Source organism: Chionomys nivalis, chromosome 7, assembly GCF_950005125.1.
Source record: "Chionomys nivalis chromosome 7, mChiNiv1.1, whole genome shotgun sequence".
Classification (NCBI taxonomy): domain Eukaryota; kingdom Metazoa; phylum Chordata; class Mammalia; order Rodentia; family Cricetidae; genus Chionomys; species Chionomys nivalis.
This window is the reverse complement of record NC_080092.1, coordinates 83,421,182-83,440,625: the sequence shown is the minus strand read 5'-3', so window position 1 is coordinate 83,440,625 and position 19,444 is coordinate 83,421,182. Positions and strand designations below refer to the sequence as shown.

The 19,444-nt window shown below is 40.5% G+C and overlaps 1 protein-coding gene across 1 annotated transcript in view; it reads left to right on the top strand.

Annotated features, from left to right (window-relative positions):
• LOC130877080 (leucine-rich repeat-containing protein 37A-like) overlaps positions 1–19,444 on the top strand; it is a 95,932-nt gene that overhangs the window by 11,651 nt on the left and 64,837 nt on the right. Inside the window, 2 exon segments of the mRNA XM_057773986.1 lie at positions 4,215–4,285; positions 5,314–5,394. Coding sequence (XP_057629969.1) covers positions 4,215–4,285; positions 5,314–5,394 — 152 coding nt within the window.

Genomic DNA, 19,444 nt, shown 5'->3' with positions numbered 1-19,444 from the left:
CTCTCAACTTAAAAGATTAGCTTAAACAGAACATGCCAACACCATGCCTATAATTGGAGACACAGCCATGAGGAGGACATGGATCCTTCCCTATCGGGTTGAGGAACAGACAAATTCAAATCCTAATGCTGAAGATACGCATTTAAGGGTCATCCTTAAAGCCATAAACTGAATTCCTTCCAAAATAGCCATGTACATATGCCTTCAGCGGTTCTTTGTTTTATAAATGTGGTATGCTTAAATATTTGTGTCTGTCTAAAACTTGGTAGGCAACAGATATAGATAAGATCTCCATGCTTTCAAGGAACTTGTGATTGGCAAAACTTAGATGCAACCATTAAAATGTAATAAATAGCCAGGCGGTGGTGGCGCACGCCTTTAATCCCAGCACTCGGGAGGCAGAGGCAGGCAGATCTCTGTGAGTTCGAGGCCAGCCTGGTCTACAAGAGCTAGTTCCAGGACAGGAGCCAAAAAGCTACGGAGAAACTCTGTCTCGAAAATCAAAAAAAAGAATAATAATAATAATAAAATGTAATAAATATAGACACGGAAGTATAAACTGCCATGCCTCCAATAATAGGTACAGTGTTTCACATATCCTATTCCAGCTAATTTTTGTTTGTTTGTTGTTTGCCTAGACAAGATTTCTCTCTGTAGTCTTGGCCTTCCTGGAACTCAATGTATAGTCCAGGCTGACCTCAAACTCACAGAAATCCACCTGCTTCTGCCTCTCAAGTGCTGGGATTAAAGGTGTGTACCACCACTGCCCCATTAGTTTTAAGTAATTTTTTTAAATTGAGAGATATTCTGAACATTAACTGAAACATATATGACACTCAAGAGAAAATTTGAGTGTGTTTCAAGAAAACAACCAGTGTAGTTTTCCCCTTTTCTGGTGTTTTGAAACAGCCTCACGCTGTAGCCCTGGCTGTCCTGGAACTCACAATATAGTTCAAACTGGCCTTGAGTGCAGAAATCACCCTGCCTCTGCCTCCTGAGTACTGGGATTAAAGGCACGCACCACCATATCTGAAAACCAAAGCATTTGAACATTGGGTGTCATTGGGAATCATCAGACCTCTTTTTGAAAAACTTAAATTATTACATTTTTGTTCAGTGTGTGTGTGTGTGTGTGTGAGAGAGAGAGAGAGAGAGAGAGAGAGAGAGAGAGAGAGAGAGAGAGAGAAGAGAGAGAAGAGAGAGAGAGAGAGTTCATGCCAGAGACAAGTGTGGAGATCAGATGACCTTGCAGGATTTGGTTCTCTTCTTCCACTATGAGGGTCTGGGGGCGTTGAACTCAGGTTATTAGACTTGGCCACAGGTGTCAGTACACATTAAGACATCTCACAGCTCCAGACAGGTCTCTCAGGGGAGAATATGCAAGGCACTAAAAACAAGAGTGAAGTCGAAAGTAAGGACGTGAGTGAGAGGAATGCCCATGAGCATCTACCTGGGAATTTGAATGCCAAGCCAAGCCACCATGGTGATGACCGTGGGGCTGAGCAGTGCTCTCAGACAGCACCACCTGAAGGGCTGGCTGATATCACTTCTGAGCCCACAGCTACTGAGTCAGCAAGTCTGAAGCACAGCTGAGAACCCATATCTTTAGAGGTCCCAGGTACCAGGTATATGCCAGTAATTCCAGGACTCAGGAGACTGAGGTAGGAAAACAAGGAGTTTGAGGTCAGCCTGGCTCTACATGGAAAGACCCTGTTTCAAATATAAAAAGCCATATAATCTCTCAAAATGGCTAACTCAAAAATATATCTATCAAGATCCATAGTTTTTCTATTACAGAGCCTCAGTATTGAAAACAGTTTGGTATTGGCATAAAAACAGAGAAGTCGACCAATGGAACCGAGTAGAAGACCCTGATTTTAACCCACAAACTTATGAACACCTAATTTTTGATAAAGGAGCTAAAAGTATTCAATGGAAAAAAGAGAGCATCTTCAACAAATGGTGCTGGCAGAACTGGTTGTCAACGTGTAGAAGAATGAAAATAGATCCATATCTATCACCATGCACAAAACTCAAGTCCAAATGGATTAAAGACCTCAATATTAGTCTGAACACACTGAACCTGATAGAAGAAAAAGTTGGAAGTACTCTACAACATATGGGTACAGGAGATCACTTCCTACGTTTATCCCCAGCAGCACAGACATTAAGGGCAACATTGAATAAATGGGACCTCCTGAAACTGAGTAGCTTCTGTAAAGCAAAGGACACTGTCACTAAGACAAAAAGGCAACCCACTGACTGGGAGAAGATCTTCACCAACCCTGCAACAGACAAAGGTCTGATCACCAAAATATATAAAGAACTCAAGAAACTAAACTTTAAAATGCTAATGAACCCAATAAAAAAATGGGGCACTGATCTGAACAGAGAATTCTCAACAGAAGAAATTCAAATGGCCAAAAGACACCTAAGGTCATGCTCAACCTCCTTAGCGATAAGGGAAATGCAAATTAAAACAACTTTGAGATACCATCTTACACCTGTCAGAATGGCTAAAATCAAGAACACCAATGATAGCCTTTGCTGGAGAGGTTGTGGAGAAAGAGGCACACTCATTCATTGCTGGTGGGAATGCAAACTTGTGCAACCACTTTGGAAATCAGTGTGGCGATTTCTCAGGAAATTTGGGATCAACCTACCCCAAGACCCAGCAATACCACTCCTGGGAATATACCCAAGAGATGCCACATCAAATGACAAAAGTATCTGTTCAACTATGTTCATAGCAGCATTGTTTGTAATAGCCAAAACCTGGAAACAACCTAGATGCCCTTCAATGGAGGAACGGATGAAGAAAGTGTGGAATATATACATATTAGAGTACTACTCAGCAGTAAAAAACAATGACTTCTCGAATTTTGCGTGCAAATGGATGGAAATAGAAAACACTATCCTGAGTGAGGTATCCCAGACTCAAAAAGAGGAACATGGGATGTACTCACTCATAATCGGTTTCTAGCCATAAAATAAAAAACATTAAGCATATAATGTGTGATCCTATAGAAGCTAAATAAGAAAGTGAACCCAAAGAAAATCATATAGTCATCCGCATGGAGAGGGGGAAGTAGACAAGATTCCAGGGCAAAAACTGGGAACTTGCGGGTGAGGTGGCATGGGGCAAAGGAGAAATGGGATGAGAAATATGAGAAGGGGAGGATGGGAGGAGCTCGGAGGATTGGGATGGTTGGGATATAGGAAGGATGGATACGGGAGCAGCGAAGTATATATCCTATCTAAGGGAGCCATCTTAGGGTTGGCAAGAGACTTGACTCTTGAGGGGTTCGCAGGTGTCCAGGAATATGTCCCCAGCTGGTACCTTGGGCAACTAAGGAGAGGGAACCTGAAATGACCCTATCCTATACTGATGAATATCTTGCATATCACCTTAGAACCTTCATCTGGCGATGGATCGAGGTAGAGACAGAGTCTCAATTTGGAGCAACGGTCTGAGCTCTTAAGGTCCAAATGAGGAGCAGAAGGAGGGAGAACATGAGCAAAAAATCAGGACCACGAGGGATGCACCCACCCACTGTGACAGTGGAACTGATTTATTGGGAGCCCACCAAGGCCAGCTGGTCTGGGACTGAATAAGCATGGGTTGATTCCGGACTCTCTGAGCATGGCGGTCAATGAAGACTGATGAGAAGCCAAGGACAATGGCACTAGGTTTCGATCCTAATACATGAACTGGCTTTGTGGGAGCTTAGCCTGTTTGGACGCTCACCTTTCTGGACGTAGATAGAAGGACCTTGGTCTTCCCGCAGGGCAGGGAATTTGGACTGCTCTTCAGTATCGAGAGGGAGGGGGAATGGAGTGGGGGGAGGAGAAGAGGAGTGGGGATAGGGGGAGGGAAGTGGGGGGAGGGCAATATTTGGGAGGAGGGGAGGGAAATGGGAAATGGGGAGCAGGTGGAAATTTTAATTAAAAAAGAATAAAAATAAACAAATAAGTAAAAAAAAAAAAGATCCATAGTTTTATTTTATATATATATATATATGAATATCATAAAGGGTGAGACTCTTAGGAGATGGATAGACAAAGGAAGTGGCTCTAAAATATTCAAATTCAAAAGTTTAGAGTTTAGACAAAAACAATGTATTTTAAACTCTAATCCTACTAGCCATCCTATTATAGTCATATTAGAAACCTAATAGCTAAGCAAAGCAATATTTCCCTTTTATGTTTCCAAGAATTGATCCTGCAATAAAATACACTATATTGAAAGAAGGACATTTGAGTAGTTACCTTTTTTGAAGTATATGTAACTCACAAATTTAACCCTTTCATATTTGAATTTTAATCACCTTTGTGATGTTTTGATATCTGACTTGCAACTTCACTAGTAGGCAATAAGCTAGACTCAAAAGAAGGCAAATATTGCATTTTTATTTGTTTGTTTATTTTGGTGATAGGACAAGCCTGTTAAGCAAGTTTCTGCCAATGACCTGCATTCCTAGATTCTGTGTGTGTGTGCTAAAAATAGAAGCAGCACTATGCAGGGTGAGAAGGGAGTCTAGAAGGATGAAGAACAAAGAGGATAATGGGATAAAGAAAGCTAAAACATCACGTTTTTCTCAAAGATGGGCAGTCGATCTAAAGTGTGTGTGTGTGTGTGTGTGTGTGTGTGTGTGTGTGTGTGTGTGTGTGTGTGTGTGTGTAAAGACAGGAAAGTAAGGCTGATGTAGGAGGGAGGACACCAGCAGAGTGGAGTGGAGAGTAGGGGAACAGAAAAGAGCAAAGTACAATGAGAGACAGTTATGTATATAAAATTGTCAAGATGAAATCCATTATTTAGTACAATAACTAAAACTTTACTGCAAGTGAAAAGTCATAAAAATTCTATGCCAAATCCTTTTAGTCTGTAATAAGGACGAATATGAGAATTCTGCTGAGTCAGAGTGCATAGTGACAGCGCCAGTTCTCTTTCAGTGCAAAGGTTCAGCCATGGCAATGATGGGTAAGATACTGCCGTCAAGTGCCAGACACCATGGCTGTTCCTCAATATCCCCCAGCATATAGGACAAACCTGCATGTCAGGGGTGCTAAAAACCCTCCCTTAGAGAAGTAGAAATCACTGACAAAAATGCTGAGCATTTACTGTGGCTAATGTATTCCATATGTAAATATGAAAGAATAAATTATAAGCCAGTATCGTCCTCAGATTTCTTTAGCAAATGGAGGAAGTATTGAATTTGTGTTTAATTACATATAAATTAGAATCACCACAAATGCAAATGTTCTAGAGTATCTTTTCATTGACTTATGTCTCTTTTTTTTGCATTATTTTAGGAACCTTGGGTGCAATTTACTCACTGAACTGAGCTATGGAACATTTCAAGCATGGCATGGAATGCAGTTTTTACAGAAGCTGTAAGTGAAGTAGAATGTAAATATTTATTTGTGTGTTAAAACCCATGCAGATTCCCCAACTGTGAACCCTGTGTGAACTGTGGGTAGTTTGTCCCATTCATTCTTTTCCAATGAGGAAACTGAGGCACGGGAGGGCAGGAGACTTGTGTAAATTACAGGACACAATGAGCTTTCCTCATCCTGACCTTCAGCACGGGCACCACAAGTAACACCACGCGAGTAACACTGATAGGTATCTTCATGGCGCCCTCGTGCTGTGGCTCTGATGTGTGATGTTGTTTTTGGAAACCCTCTTGTGAGTTTCACTCTGATTCCCTCTCCCATGCACAGTTCCCAGCTGCTTGAATGAATGCCACATAGAGGTGCAAAGAGCAAAGATTAACACCAACTCCTCCGGGGAGCAAAAGGTAGAGGTGCTTTCCCAGAAATGGAAAGCTGAAAATTTACCCGAGGACTTCTCCCCTCCTTATCCAGAACATTATTTCTCAGGACGCATATGCCTCTGAAGTCATGCATTATCTGTGGGTAAGAGGCACCTTGGCAGCCTGGATAAGAGGGCATCTGCATCTGCATTAAGCTATATGGTTGAAAATATCCATAAAGAAAATATGTTGCTCTATCCTGTCTCTATAGAATACTTTTCTTCCTCAAGAAGAAAGTGAATTTTATTAGCTTTTATCTAAAAATCCATGTTTGTCAGGCATTGTGGCATATGCTTAAATACCAGCAGTTGCACTCAGGAAACAGAGGCAGGAGGATCGTAAGTTGGAAGGAGTCTTGGACTAACAGTAGACTCGTGTCAAAAACAAAACAGAGCAAAACATCCCACTTTGTGTGACGTTCAGTGGCCAGGAGGGCATTATAAACTCAAGAGGGAATTTCTGCTCTGGATCTGAGTTTGGGCGGCTGTAACCTGTCTGGTAGGTCAGAAACCCAGATTCACAGTTGGTTCCCATGGGAGGACGGGTTTGTGGTGTGCTGGGGCTGGATGAACTGTTCTGTAGATGTTCCTTGTAGCAGTCTCCCCTCTCCAGAGCAATTTGCTGACTCCTAACTTGGAGGAAAGGAACAAGAGGGTCTGGCGGGTTAGAAAGACTCATGCAGGCGCATGGACTTGTTATCTCTAGTTTGTGTTCATCTTGGCAGAAGGAGTTTGCTTCCTTGTGATGAGATGAGCAGAGCTAACTGGTATTGGACATTAATATTCACATCATGTTATCTGAACGGAACAATGGTACCTCTCAGAATTCAGTCACCATCACAGATTGGCTCAGTGAGGCAAGCATAGTGTGTGCTTATAAGCCCAGCTACTCAGATGCTGAGGAGGGAGGATGTCTTGAGCCCAGGAGTTCAAGACTGACCTGGGCAGGATAGTGAGAACTCATTTAAAAAAACAAAACAAAACAAAACAAAAAACCTTGACAACAATTGTTGGCAGACGCTGCTTATTCATTTCCTGGCTGCCCAGACCCAAAATAACCACTCAGAAACTGTATTAATAAAAGCACTGCTTGACCTATTAGCTTATGCATATTTCTAGCTAGGTCTTATATCTTAAATTAACCCATTTCTATTAATTTGTATCGTCATGTGGTTGTGGTCTACCAGTAACGTTCCATCTACTGTCCAGCGTCTGTCTCCTGCCGTGGCTACCTGGTGTCTCTTTGATTCTGCCTACTCTCTCTTTCTCTGCTTGCCCTATTCTGTGCACCAATAGGCCCAAAGCAGCTTCTTTACTAACCAATGGCATTCACAGCATACAGAAGGGAATCCCACATCATACAAGGGGCACAACCCACCTAGTGTGTGCTGGGAGTTGACTCTTTGTTTGGATCCAACACTCAACTCTTTGTGATAGATAAGGGAGTTTTCTTCAGGAAATATCCCATAGTAGGACACAAGCTTCTTGCATCTTTCCAAAGGCAAGTTGCCAAGGGAGAAACCGGGAATTCTGTGACATATAGCACACGGTTCCTGCAGTGTTTGTTAAGTTGAACTTCTGTCCTCCCTGCATTACAAAAGTCTGTACAAAGATCCCAGCCAAAGTAGGTTTGTCTAGGGCTGAATGAAACCTAAGCCCAAGTGCCAAAGTCCTAGCAGCTTCTATATTAATAAACTCTGCATGTTATTTTTATTTCCCATTAGATAACGGTAAGACGTCTCAAGATCTATATTCACCCCTGGTTTCAGGTACCTACTTGGATACAGCCTCCATGTTACTGACAAACCCTGATGAAACATGTGAGCAGTACCTTCAGGGTCAGATGCTCTTGAATCTAAAATCCAGGTCAAAGACACACCAAAAGCTCACTAGTTAAGTGCCATTGTTTTATTGACAATAGGAATCATGCCTCTTTCATATGAAAAAAGTTATAAAAAAAAAACCAATAGTGGTTGACAATCTATATGGTAAGTACACCCCCTCGCGACTTTAAAGTGCTTCTCCTTCATTTACCTACACAGGTCCAGACCAGTGACTTGTTTTCAAACATTCTTTTAGTCACTTCATTGCTATTAATAATAAACTCCCTGAAGGATTCCACTAGACAGAAGAGCTACACATTATTCAGCCTGAGCATATTCACGTGGTTGTAGGAAGACCATTTATTGGTTCCCAGCTGCTCAGCCCCAAAAATAATCACACAGAAACAATATTATTTAAATCATTGCTTGTCGCATTAGCTCTAGCTTCTTACTGGCTAACTCTTACATGTTAATTTAACCCACCTCCATTAATCTGTGTATCTCCATGTGGCAGTGGCTCACCAACAAAGTTCTGGCATTTCTGACTCTGGCAGTGGCTCTCTGTCTTCTCCTAGACTCTGCCTTCTTTCTCCCATTATTCAGTTTAGTTTTCCCTGCCTAGCTCTGTTCCCCTGTAGCTCTGCTATAGGCCCAAAGAAGTTCCTTTATTAACCAATGACATTCACAGCATACAGAGGGAAATCCCACATCACTGGGTAGTTTGTCTGCAGCCCATCAGTGCTGTTCCAATAGCTTAACCCTGAAAGGAAAATTCAAGTTTTATCCCTACTGAAGTGTCTACCCACTCTTAAAAATATCCATGGAGTAAATGGCCATAAATTGGACCCAGTAATACTCTAGTGCTTCTTTCTAGCCCCCTAGCATTGATTTCCTATGGGAAACTATTCGTGTCCAAAAGTTTGCTTCTGGGGCTGGAGAGATGGCTTGGTGGTTTAAAACACATGCTGCTCTTGCAGAGGACCTGGGTTTGATTCCCAGTACCCACATCCTAGCTCACAACTGTCTGTAAACTCCAGTTCCAGGGGACCCAATGCACTCTTCTGAATTCTGCATGTAGTGCACCTACATACATGCAGACATAATACTCATACACATAAACTAGTAAGTCTAAAAAATTGAATATGTTTTTTTAAAAAGTTGCTCCTTTCAGGACACAATCCTCCCTTTGGTTTTTCACAGTATCCTGGCAGCTGCAAATGCAAAAACATTAAAGATGAAAAGAGCAACTCAAGCCTGTCCTTTGGGATGATTTAGGCAAGTTGTTTAATTTGTAACCATGCAGCAGTTATGAAAGGGTCACATCAAACATTGTGATAGCTTTCCTCGCTCCGTGGCATCCTATTCTTCCCACTGGTGTGGGAAGGCACCCTCTCTTGCAATCCTAGTAATTCTCCCTCTGCCTATAACAAATTTTTGATGCCTACATTCATGAGATATTTGTTTTGTTCTAGGCACTATATAAAAAACTGAAACAAATGAAGTAGTGCCAAAAGAATTGGGCATGTGGTACATATTTTCACTTTATTTTCACTCTTCCCAAAACTCTTGCAGTGAAACCATTAACAAGCAGGAGGACCACTAAGAGACTGTGTCTTCTGGGCAGCTTCACTCAGCTTGTTGTGCATTGTTTTCTTATCATGAAGTTGACTTCTACTTCTAATCGGACCTGTGGTGGTTTGAAGAAAATGCCCACCAAAGGGAGTGGCACTATTAGGAGGGGTGGCTTTGTTGGAGCAGGTGTGGTCTTGTTAGAGAAAGTGTGTCACTGTGGAGGCAGGCTTTGAGGTCTCATGTCTGCTCAAGCCATGCCCAATGAGATAGTTCACTTCCTGTTGCCTGGAGATCAAGATGTAGAGCCCTCAGCTCCTTCTCCAGCACCATGTCTGCCTGCACACCGCCAACTCCCACCATGATGATCTTGGACTAAACTGAAAAATTGTAAACCACCCAATTAGTTTTCCTTTGTTAGAGCTGTCATGGTCCTGGTGTCTCTTCATAGTGACAGAAACCCTAACTAAGACTGGATCTATGAAGCAGAGAGCTGTGTTTCTTTCTAAGAAATTTGTGGGGGCTGGAGAGATGGCTCAGAGGTTAAGAGCATTGCCTGCTCTCCCAAAGGTCCTGAGTTCAATTCCTGCAACCACATGGGGCTCACAACCATCTGCAATGGGGTCTGGTGCCCTCTTCTGGCCTGCAGGCATACACATAGAAAAAATATTGTATACATAATAAATAAATAATTTTTTTTAAAAAAAATAAATTTGTGTACTTGTAGAGCTCCTGGGCATACTAGTATCTGTCATCCCCAGGGTTCCTACCTCTGGCCCGTTGTAGATACAAAGTCACTAGTGCTGAGTTACCTGCTCTGTCTAGGCCCCTTGTAGATGTCTTTGAATCCTGCTCTACTTGGTAAGGAAAATGCTACTAAAGAATTCAGATTTCAGGCTCATCTGATTGACCTCTCTTCACTAGAAACTTACAGACCCAGAGTTTGAACCCAGATCCTGCTGGCTCAGGCCACCTTTGCCTGTTCTTCACGGCCATCTTCCTCATGGCAAGTTTAAGCATCGTGACTCTCAGCACTGTGATTAAGATTCCAGCTCAACATTCCTGATTTCTTGGAATCTACTTGTATAACACAGAATCCCACACTGAGGAATTTCATATGGGGAGGCATGTTCTCAAGCTCATGGGCCTTGTAGATGAAGAAAAGAAAGGATTTTTTTCTTTTTTCACATACTTCATGCATGCTGGATCAGGGTCTGGGTCCCTCTGTTTATTTTCTCTGACCATCTTCTAAGGAACCTACTTTCCTTCCTGCCTGCATGCCTGCATGCCTTTGGGATTCTAATAATGGTGCTTTTGGAGGCAGCCGTAGTTTCTCCTTCTACATGTGCAGAACTCCAAGATCAGCCAGGGGTGAACTTCCTCCCATATTCTTGGGTTGTTTTCTACGGAGGCTTGAGCGTACATACATGTGCCTGACTCTCCAAATTCCCAAGAGAGTGCTTGTGGCCTTCTGTTTCCCAAACTCTCATACGAGCATCTCAAAGTTCCTGTGGACATTGTGTTCCTCTGCTTTCCCATCAGTTCTATTGCTTAGGCTCTTTGTTATCCCTACTGTCCTCACGTAACTACCTCAATTAAAACACTTGCCTGTAATCGTTTTCCAGAAGTATCTTCTGGGGAAGTTTCTAGAACTAGCAAATGCTCAGTCATGTCAAATACAGACAAATCTAGTCTCACTAGGAGCCACCAATTCCTGGGGTCAAGGCTTTGCAGGAACTGCAGCTCCATTCTGCTCCTGCTAGTAGTGGGGCAGTGGGCTGTTTTTCAAGGTTGCCATGGAGTTCAGATGAGGAATGATATAGGGCAAGTTAAAAATGATACAAATCTTAGTGTTCTTACAGAAATTGATTTGGGTTTTTTTTTTAATTAATGATTCTGGAGTGTGATAAGCCTTTGGTTAAATTGTCACAGTTTGATAATTCATTGTCTTATGGAGGGATGGACTCTGATGTCCTTACTCAACTGTTTTCATTAAGGTCATAGTTTTTAATCTCTAAAGTCTCAGTGACAATGGCTAATTAAATGTTAATCTTGGGACATGATTAGGGAAAAGGAAAACAAGGAAACTATAACTCTTCTAGAAGCATTCACAAATGAGCACAAGGTTTACACAGTTAACTTCTAAGCCAGCCATGGTAATGCTTACATTACTAATCCCAGCACATGGTAGGTAAGGTCAGGAGATCAGAGTTAAAAGGACATCCTGAGCTGTATAGTGAGTCCAATATTTAGTACTATTTAGTCATTCTTATAATTTATATTTCAACTGTTTAACCTTTGCTTGCTTATTTGCATATGCCATGGTGTAAGTGGAAGACAACTAGATTCAGTGACTGAAATATGGTTGTCAAGTTGGCAGTAAGTCCCCTACCTGCTAACTGCCATTTGCACCAACTGGCCAGTCCAGAAAATTGTGTTTTTAAAAGTTCTCCAGAAAGAACGTAATCAAATGGCATGTGGTGGTGGTGGTGCACACTTTTAATTCCAGCACTTTGGAGGCAGAGAAAGGCGGATCTCTGTAAATTCGAGGTCAGCCTAGTCTACAGTGGGAGTTCCAGGCAGCCAGAGCTACACAGAGAAACCCTGCCTTGAAAAACAAAACAAAAAAGAATATGGTCAAAATATGTTGTATGAGCTAAAGTAGTGGCCATAGCTCACAAATAACACACACCACCTGTGCATGAAGTCCTGGGTTCAATCACCACCACTGTCAAAAATAAATAAAGGGGGAAGGCTATGGTTAGATGTGGAGATGGCTCAGCAGGTAAAAACTCTTGCTTCACAAGCTGGATGACCTAAGTTTGGATCCTGGAACCCAGCAGAAGGAGAAAGCAGACTGACACATGCATAAGCTTGCTCAGTCTGTGCTGATCAAGAGCACAAGTCACAGCATGTGATGGGGGCTGGCTGTGACAGCAGCCTGGCTGCGGCTCCTCCAGCAGTCTTCTGTTTCTCCTCCAAGTCCAGGGAAGTTTTCCTGTTATTTTCCTTAGTGAACTAACTACAAAGCATTTTATATTTCTAAAAATTGACAAATACCTTGAATTATGGGTGACATTAAAAATAGCCTTTCCTTATAGTATGAATAATAAAAACACAGAGAGATATTGGGGTTCAACCTGAAGATTAGAAAAGCAAAGCAGCTAGCCACTGGCTCTTAGCTCGACCTCAGCAAGAAATGGTGGTCCTGCCTCTGGGAATCCTCAGAATGAGCCTGAGCCTGAGACCTGTCTCCTCCCATCTTATATTCCTCTCTAGCGCTGGGATTAAAGGTGTGCACTACTACTGCCCGGCTTCTATGGCTAACTAGTGTAGCTATGGGGATTAAAGGTGTGTGTCACCACTGCCTGATCTGTAAGGCTGATCAGTGTGGCTGTTTTACTCTTTGATCTTCAGGCAAGCTTTATTTATTAAAATACAAAGGAAATATCACTATGTTACCCCTTTTTGTCTAAAATAAAAGGCTATAATTAATATAAGAAAAACTATATACAGTAAGTACAATGATTGTATGCAATATGTACAGGCAATAAATACATCAACTGTAACAACAGGTGCCTTGTTGGTTCCTGGCCACTTAGCCCCAAATAATCACACAGAAACTGTATTAATTAAATAACTGCTTGGCCTATTAGCTCTAGCTTCTTATTGGCTAACTCTTACATATTAATTTTAACCCATTTCTATTAATCTGTGTATCACCATGTGGCAGTGGCTTACTGGGTAAAGTTTTGGCATCTGTCTCTGGCAAGGCTCCATGGCTTCTCTCCGGCTCTGCCTCCTTTCTTCCAGCATTCAGTTTAGTTTTCCCCACCTAATTAAGTTCTGTCCCATATCAGGTGGCTCTTCTGACATGAAACAGAGATTTTGGATTTCACTTTAAAAAGCATGCTTGTGTTTAGGGAAGGAGAGCCACAGTCCAACTCCAAAGCCAACTTTAATCTTTAATTAGTCTGAGGTTATCAAAAGACTATTTTCATTATATTTCTATAGAGAATAACAGAAATAAATATTTGGGAAGATTCATAAAATTTTATCATGTTGGAAATGTGATATACCAATAGGTCAATTTACTTTTTTTTGAGACATTTTTTTCCTGGATGATTTGTCTTTGTTTCTTCAGATGTCTCATTTGTCCAGTGGTCTTCAGATTTCTTACCTGGATACCTTTATTTTACTGAAAAGACAGGAACAAAACCCTTCTGCAACTCTAATTTTGGAGAGATTCCCTTTTGGCAAGTTCAAGCTGATTAAATGAAAAGCATTTGACAGTTTTATAGGTTGGTTCTGATTAAATGGCCATGCTGTTTGATGAATTATCATCTCTTCTAATTAAGAGATGTCTCTTGTTCAAAGTGAATCTTTATCAATTTTGATCATATCTTTTCTTCTCCTGTTGAAAAAAAGCAAAACTCCTTCCCCAGTGTAACACATGTCCTGGTTTCCATTCTGATGTCAACATCTTTAAAGTATATCAGCTGATTTAATTCTGTAGTTTTTTTCCAGTGTCTCTCTGCAGCTGCTATTCCTTTCTCATTAACATTTGGAAGATTCAAAGTTAATAAAGCATCATTCCATCTATTTCTGGGGTTATTTATCATCCCTTTCTGTTTATTTAACATATCCTTTAGAGTTAGATTTGACCTTTCTATAACTGCCTGTCCTGGAGAATTGTGTTGCATGCCTGTAATATGCTTTATATTATAATAAGCAAAAAACTGTTCCATTTTCTTAGAGACATATGCTGGAGTATTGTCTGTCTTTATTTGTGCAGGTATACCCATGATGGCCATAACTTCCAGTAAATGTGTGATTATTTAATCAGTCTTTTCTGAACTCAAGGCAGAGTCCCATTGAAGACCTGAATAGGTATCAATGGTGTGATGTACATATTTTAGTTTTCCAAATTCTACACAATGAAATACATCCATCTGCCAGATTTAATTCCTTTGAGTACCCTTTGGGTTAATTCCTGCAGGTAGTGGTGTTTGGTTGTATACAGAACAAGTAGGTTATTTCCTTATACTTTCCTTGACTTGTTGGCACATGATGGAAAAGTCTTTTTTACTGCCCATCCCTGACTATATCTTAGTAACTGAAAAAAATGAAATCAATTCTGTATCATCTGGTATAAATTCAGCTGTTTTAATATGCAAAACAACTCTTTCTGCATATTGCAAATTGGTAACTATGTTGTGAGGTTCTTTAAAATTCCTTAGTACCATGAGAATAGCATATAGTTTTGATTTTTGGATCAAATCATAAGGGCTTTGGTCCAATTTACTTAAATTTTCTGATTTGCAACCTGCCTTTCCTGATTTATTTGCATCAGCATAGAATGTAGGGGCTCCAGTTATTGGTGTGCCCCATACAATGTGAGAAAGGATCCAGCTAGTTCTCTTGAAAAGTTGAATTCTCTTACTTTCATGATAGTTGTTGCTAATCTCTCCAAAAAATACTACAAGTTCTTTGCCAGGGTTTACTTTCTTCAAATAATTTGTCAATTTCATTAGTATTAAAAGGTACTATAGTTTTTGCTGGGTCTATTCCTGTTAATGGACGAAGTGTTGTCATGAGGTCTATGTCCTGCCCAGTTCCTGCAATTATTAAGTCCCAAAGAAACATCCAGAGGTCTATATTGATTGTCCCATTAGCTCAGGCTTCTTATTAACTTTTAATAACTTATATTAGCGTATTGTTCTTGTCTGTGTTAGCCACGTGGCTCAGTACCTTATTTGGCAGTCACATCTTGCTTGCTCTGTGGCTGGGTCACAACTACAGAATGCACTTCACTCTTCCCAGAATTCTCATTGCCCCAGTTCTACTTCCAGCCTGGTTGTCCTGCCTATACTTCCTGTCTAACTACTGGCCAATCAGCATTTACTTAAAATGTAATTGACAGAATACAGACCATTGTCCCAAAGCACTCCCCTACCCATCTTTTTTTAAAGGAACCAAGAACTCTGAATCTAATACCCTTTGCTTAGCTTTTCTCCTGACCATTAGCCATAACAACTTGTAACCAACATTGTAAACAAATGAAAATATCCATAGTCCATTTTGGGGGGAATGGCTGTAGTTTCCAGGCTACTTCCTGCTGTTTGGGACACTGATAATCTTATGGGGACCTAAAGAAAATTTAGAATTATCACCAAGTCATGACTGGAGTATCCTGTGAGGCTTGATCATCTCAGGCAGCAGTCTAGAATTTGTTTTTAATGAGAACTCAGACATCTGGGCCATCTGTTCCTACCAGATATTTCTCAGGTGGTCTTCCTTGATCAAACCTGATTTTTCTTAACTCAGAATAAATTCATAGCCTCTCATTTTCTATGGAAACAAAAGCAAAACCTCTTCTCCAAAGTAACATACCTTTTGACTTGAATTTTGAAGTAAAGGTATTTTCAAAATATTTATGTTTTATTAATCCAGCAGCGTTTATAAACAAATACCTTCTAGCAGCTATTGCTCCTTCCTCAGCAGTCAAACAATTCAAAGAGAACATAATAATATACAGTATCCAGACTCTCTGTGTATATTTCATCTTTATGTGGCTTTATTTTAACCTCTATTTTTTTTATTTTTACTTTTAATTTTTGGCTTTTTGAGACAGGTTCTCTATGTATCTTTCGCTGTTCTGGAATTCCCTCTATAGACCAGGCTGTCATTAAACTCACAGAAATCTGCCTTCCTCTGCCTCCCAAGTACTGGAATTAAAGGTGTGTGCCACCACACCTTGAGTTCACAGAGATCTGTCTGCCTCTGCCTCCAAAGCATTGAGATTAAAGGTGTGTGCCACCATGCCTTGAACTCACAGAGATCTGTCTGACTGTCTCCCAAGCATTGAGATTAAAGGTGTGTGCCACCATGCCTTGAACTCACAGAGATCTGTCTGACTGTCTCCCAAGCATTGAGATTAAAGGTGTGTGCCACCATGCCTTGAACTCACAGAGGTCTGCCTGCCTCTATCTTCCAAGTGTTGGGATTAAAGGTATGTGCCACCATTCCAGCTACTCTCTCTTTTTTTTATTTTAAGGACTTTAACCTTTTTCTTTTCTCTCCCAAGCCTGCATATATTTTTAACACACGTAAAACACTTAGAGCTTCTCTTCATCTTTAAATCTCTTTTTATTGTTTATCTCTCTTTTTCTGACCATGTGAGTATTTAACTTGTTAAACAATATGGAAAGGATTAAAGCTGTGGCTTTGATGGCTAGATCCAGCACATTCCTTAGCTTTCTGAGATTCCAGCCTCATGGTGGAGGTACCAGCTGTAGTCATGTTTATTGGCACAACTCTATGGCATTTTAAGGTCCCTTCCAGCAAGCAAGCTGCAGCAACCCAACAACAAATGGCACCCACATGGACAACTGAATCCACATAAAGCCTGAGAGAGCTTGGGAAGTAATTCTAGACAGAAAAGAATAGAGTAAAGCATGGCTTATTGATAGCAGCACTTTCTCGGGTGGGCTCTGCTCGCTAGAGGCAAATGTGTCTCATTTAAGAGAGGCTTCCTGACTCAGCTTTAGCTGCAAAACCTTGCAGCTCTTTTAAGAGATCCTGCCACGAAACAGTTAAATGGTGTTGATGAAAAGCTGACTGCATGCTCTTTGGTTTTCAGCCTTAGCAGGAAAAAAAAACACTGCCATTTTAAAATGTCAGCTTTCTAGGCCATCCTGCCAGTGCAAACTCTGACTCTTTCAGACAGAAGGTCCAACTACAGAGCATTTGAGTGTGGTTTGTAAGCACACTGTTGCAGCTTGCTTGCTGGCAGGGGCCTTGAAATGCCATAGAGTTGTGGCAATAAACATGGCTCTAGCTGGTACCTCCACCATGAGCCTGGAATCTCAGAAATAAGAAATGGGCTGGATCCAGCCCTCAAAGCCACAGCTTTAATCCTCTCCACATTGCTTAGCAAATTAAAGACTCACGTGGTCAGAAAAAGAGAGATATATACTGTAAAGATAGATTCAAAGACAAAAAAAACCCTCTAAATGGTTTACTGTGTATAAAAATATATGTAGGCTTGAGAGAAAAAAAGAAAAAAAAGTTAGTAGTTGGGTGTGGTGGCATACACCTTTAATCCCAACACTTGGGAGGCAGAGGTAGACAGATCTCTGTGAGTTCAAGGTGTGGTGGCACTTGGGAGACAGAGGCAGGTGTATCTCTGTAAGTTCAAGGACAGCCTGATCTACATAAGGAGTTCCAGGACCTCCAAAGATACACAGAGAACCTGTCTCAAAAAGCCAAAAATTAAAAATGAAAGAAATAGAGGTTAAAATAAAGCCACATAAAGATAAAAAATATACAGAAAATCGGGATACTATATATTATTATGTTGTCTTTGAATTGCTTGACAGCTGAGGAAGGAGCAACAGCTGCTAGAAGGTATTTGTTTATAAATGCTGCTGGATTAATAAAACATAAATATTTTGAAAATACCTTTACTTCAAAATTCAAGTCAAAAGGTATGTTACTTTGAGGAAGAGGTTTTGCTTTTGTTTCCACAGGAAATGAGAGGCTGTGGATTTATTCTGAGCTAAGAAAAATCAGGTTTGATCAAGGAAGACCACCTGAGAAATATCTGGTAGGAACAGATGGCCCAGATGTCTGAGTTCTCATTAAAAACAAATTCTAGACTGCTGCCTGAGATGATCAAGCCTCACAGGATACTCCAGTCATGACTTGGTGATAATTCTAAATTACAAATTCAAGACTGCTGCCTGAGATACTCACAGGATACTCCAGTCATGACTTGGTGATAATTCTAAATTTCCTTTAGGTCCCCATAAGATTATCAGTGGCCCCAAACAGCGGGAAGTAACCTGGAAAACTACATCCACATTCCCAACAAATGGACTATGGAAATTTTCATTTGTTTACAATGTTGGTTACAAGTTGTTATGGCTAATGGTCAAGAGAAAAGCTAAACAAAGGGTATTAGATTCAGAATTCTTGTTCCTTTAAAAAAAAAACAGGTGGGGAGGAGTGTTGTGGGACAATGGTCTATATCCTGTCCATTGTAGTTTAATAAAATACTGATTGGCCACTAGCCAGGCAGGAAGTATAGGCAGGACAACCAGACAGGAAGTAGAGGCAGGTCAATGAGAACAGGAGAATTCTGGGAAGAAGGAAGTCCTAGTCTGCAGTTGTGACCCAGCCACAGCAGAAGTAAGATGTAATTGCCTCGTTGAATAAGGTACTGAGCCATGTGACTAACATGGACAAAAATAATGGGCTAATATAAGAGTTAATAAGAAGTCTGGGCTACTAGGCCAATTGGTTTATAACTAATGTAGACCTTTGTGTGATTTCTTTGGGAGTTAATGACTGCAGGAACTGGGCAGAAAACTCATTCAACAACAAAGTCTCAATTTTTCTTTTAGAATTAACTCAGAGACCTTTTCCAAATAAGTTTTTAATTTTTCACTCAGCTTATGTAGTAAAAAGGGTCCATTCTAAAATAATGTCTTCCCTTTGCATTAAAATTCCTGTAGGGGAATGTGTGGAGGGTAGTATGACCAGAATGCATTAAGATTCAGATCCATGCGAATCTTCTGAATTTCCTTCTGTAATTTCTCTTCACTAAAAGTCAATTTTCTCAGCTTCAGCTGATAATTCCCTGAGACTATTTAAGTCCTTGTCACTATCTAAGGTTTTGTATAAATTAACATCAGGACCTATTCCAATAGTAGGCCAGAGATTGGAAATGTCTTCTAGCCATCTTTGGAATTCATTAAGAGTCTGCAATCAATCTCTCCTAGTTTGCACCTTTTGAGGTCTCAGTTTTTGTAAACCTATTTTGTAGCCTAAATAATTAGTAGAGTCTCCTCTTTGGATTTTTTTTTTTTTAGGATCAATCTGTAATCCCTAAAAGGGCAAAATTTTATTTACTTCTTTAAAAATTCTTTCTAAAGTATTCAATTTGAATCAGACAGTAAAATGTTGTCCATATAATAATAAACTATAGATTCAGGAAATTGACTTACAAAATATTGTCACAAGGGGGTTCTATTTAACATTCTCTGTGGGAGAATCTTCCATTGATATCATTTAGCAGGCTGAGAATTATTATAAGTTGACAATGCGTAGGCAAATTTTTCTCTGTCTTGTAAAGTGTACCTTCTTTAAAGGCATTGTGAAGAAACAATCTTTTAAATCAATAGCTGTAAGAGGCCATTCTTTAGGAGATAGAGAAGGCAAAGGACTGCCAGAC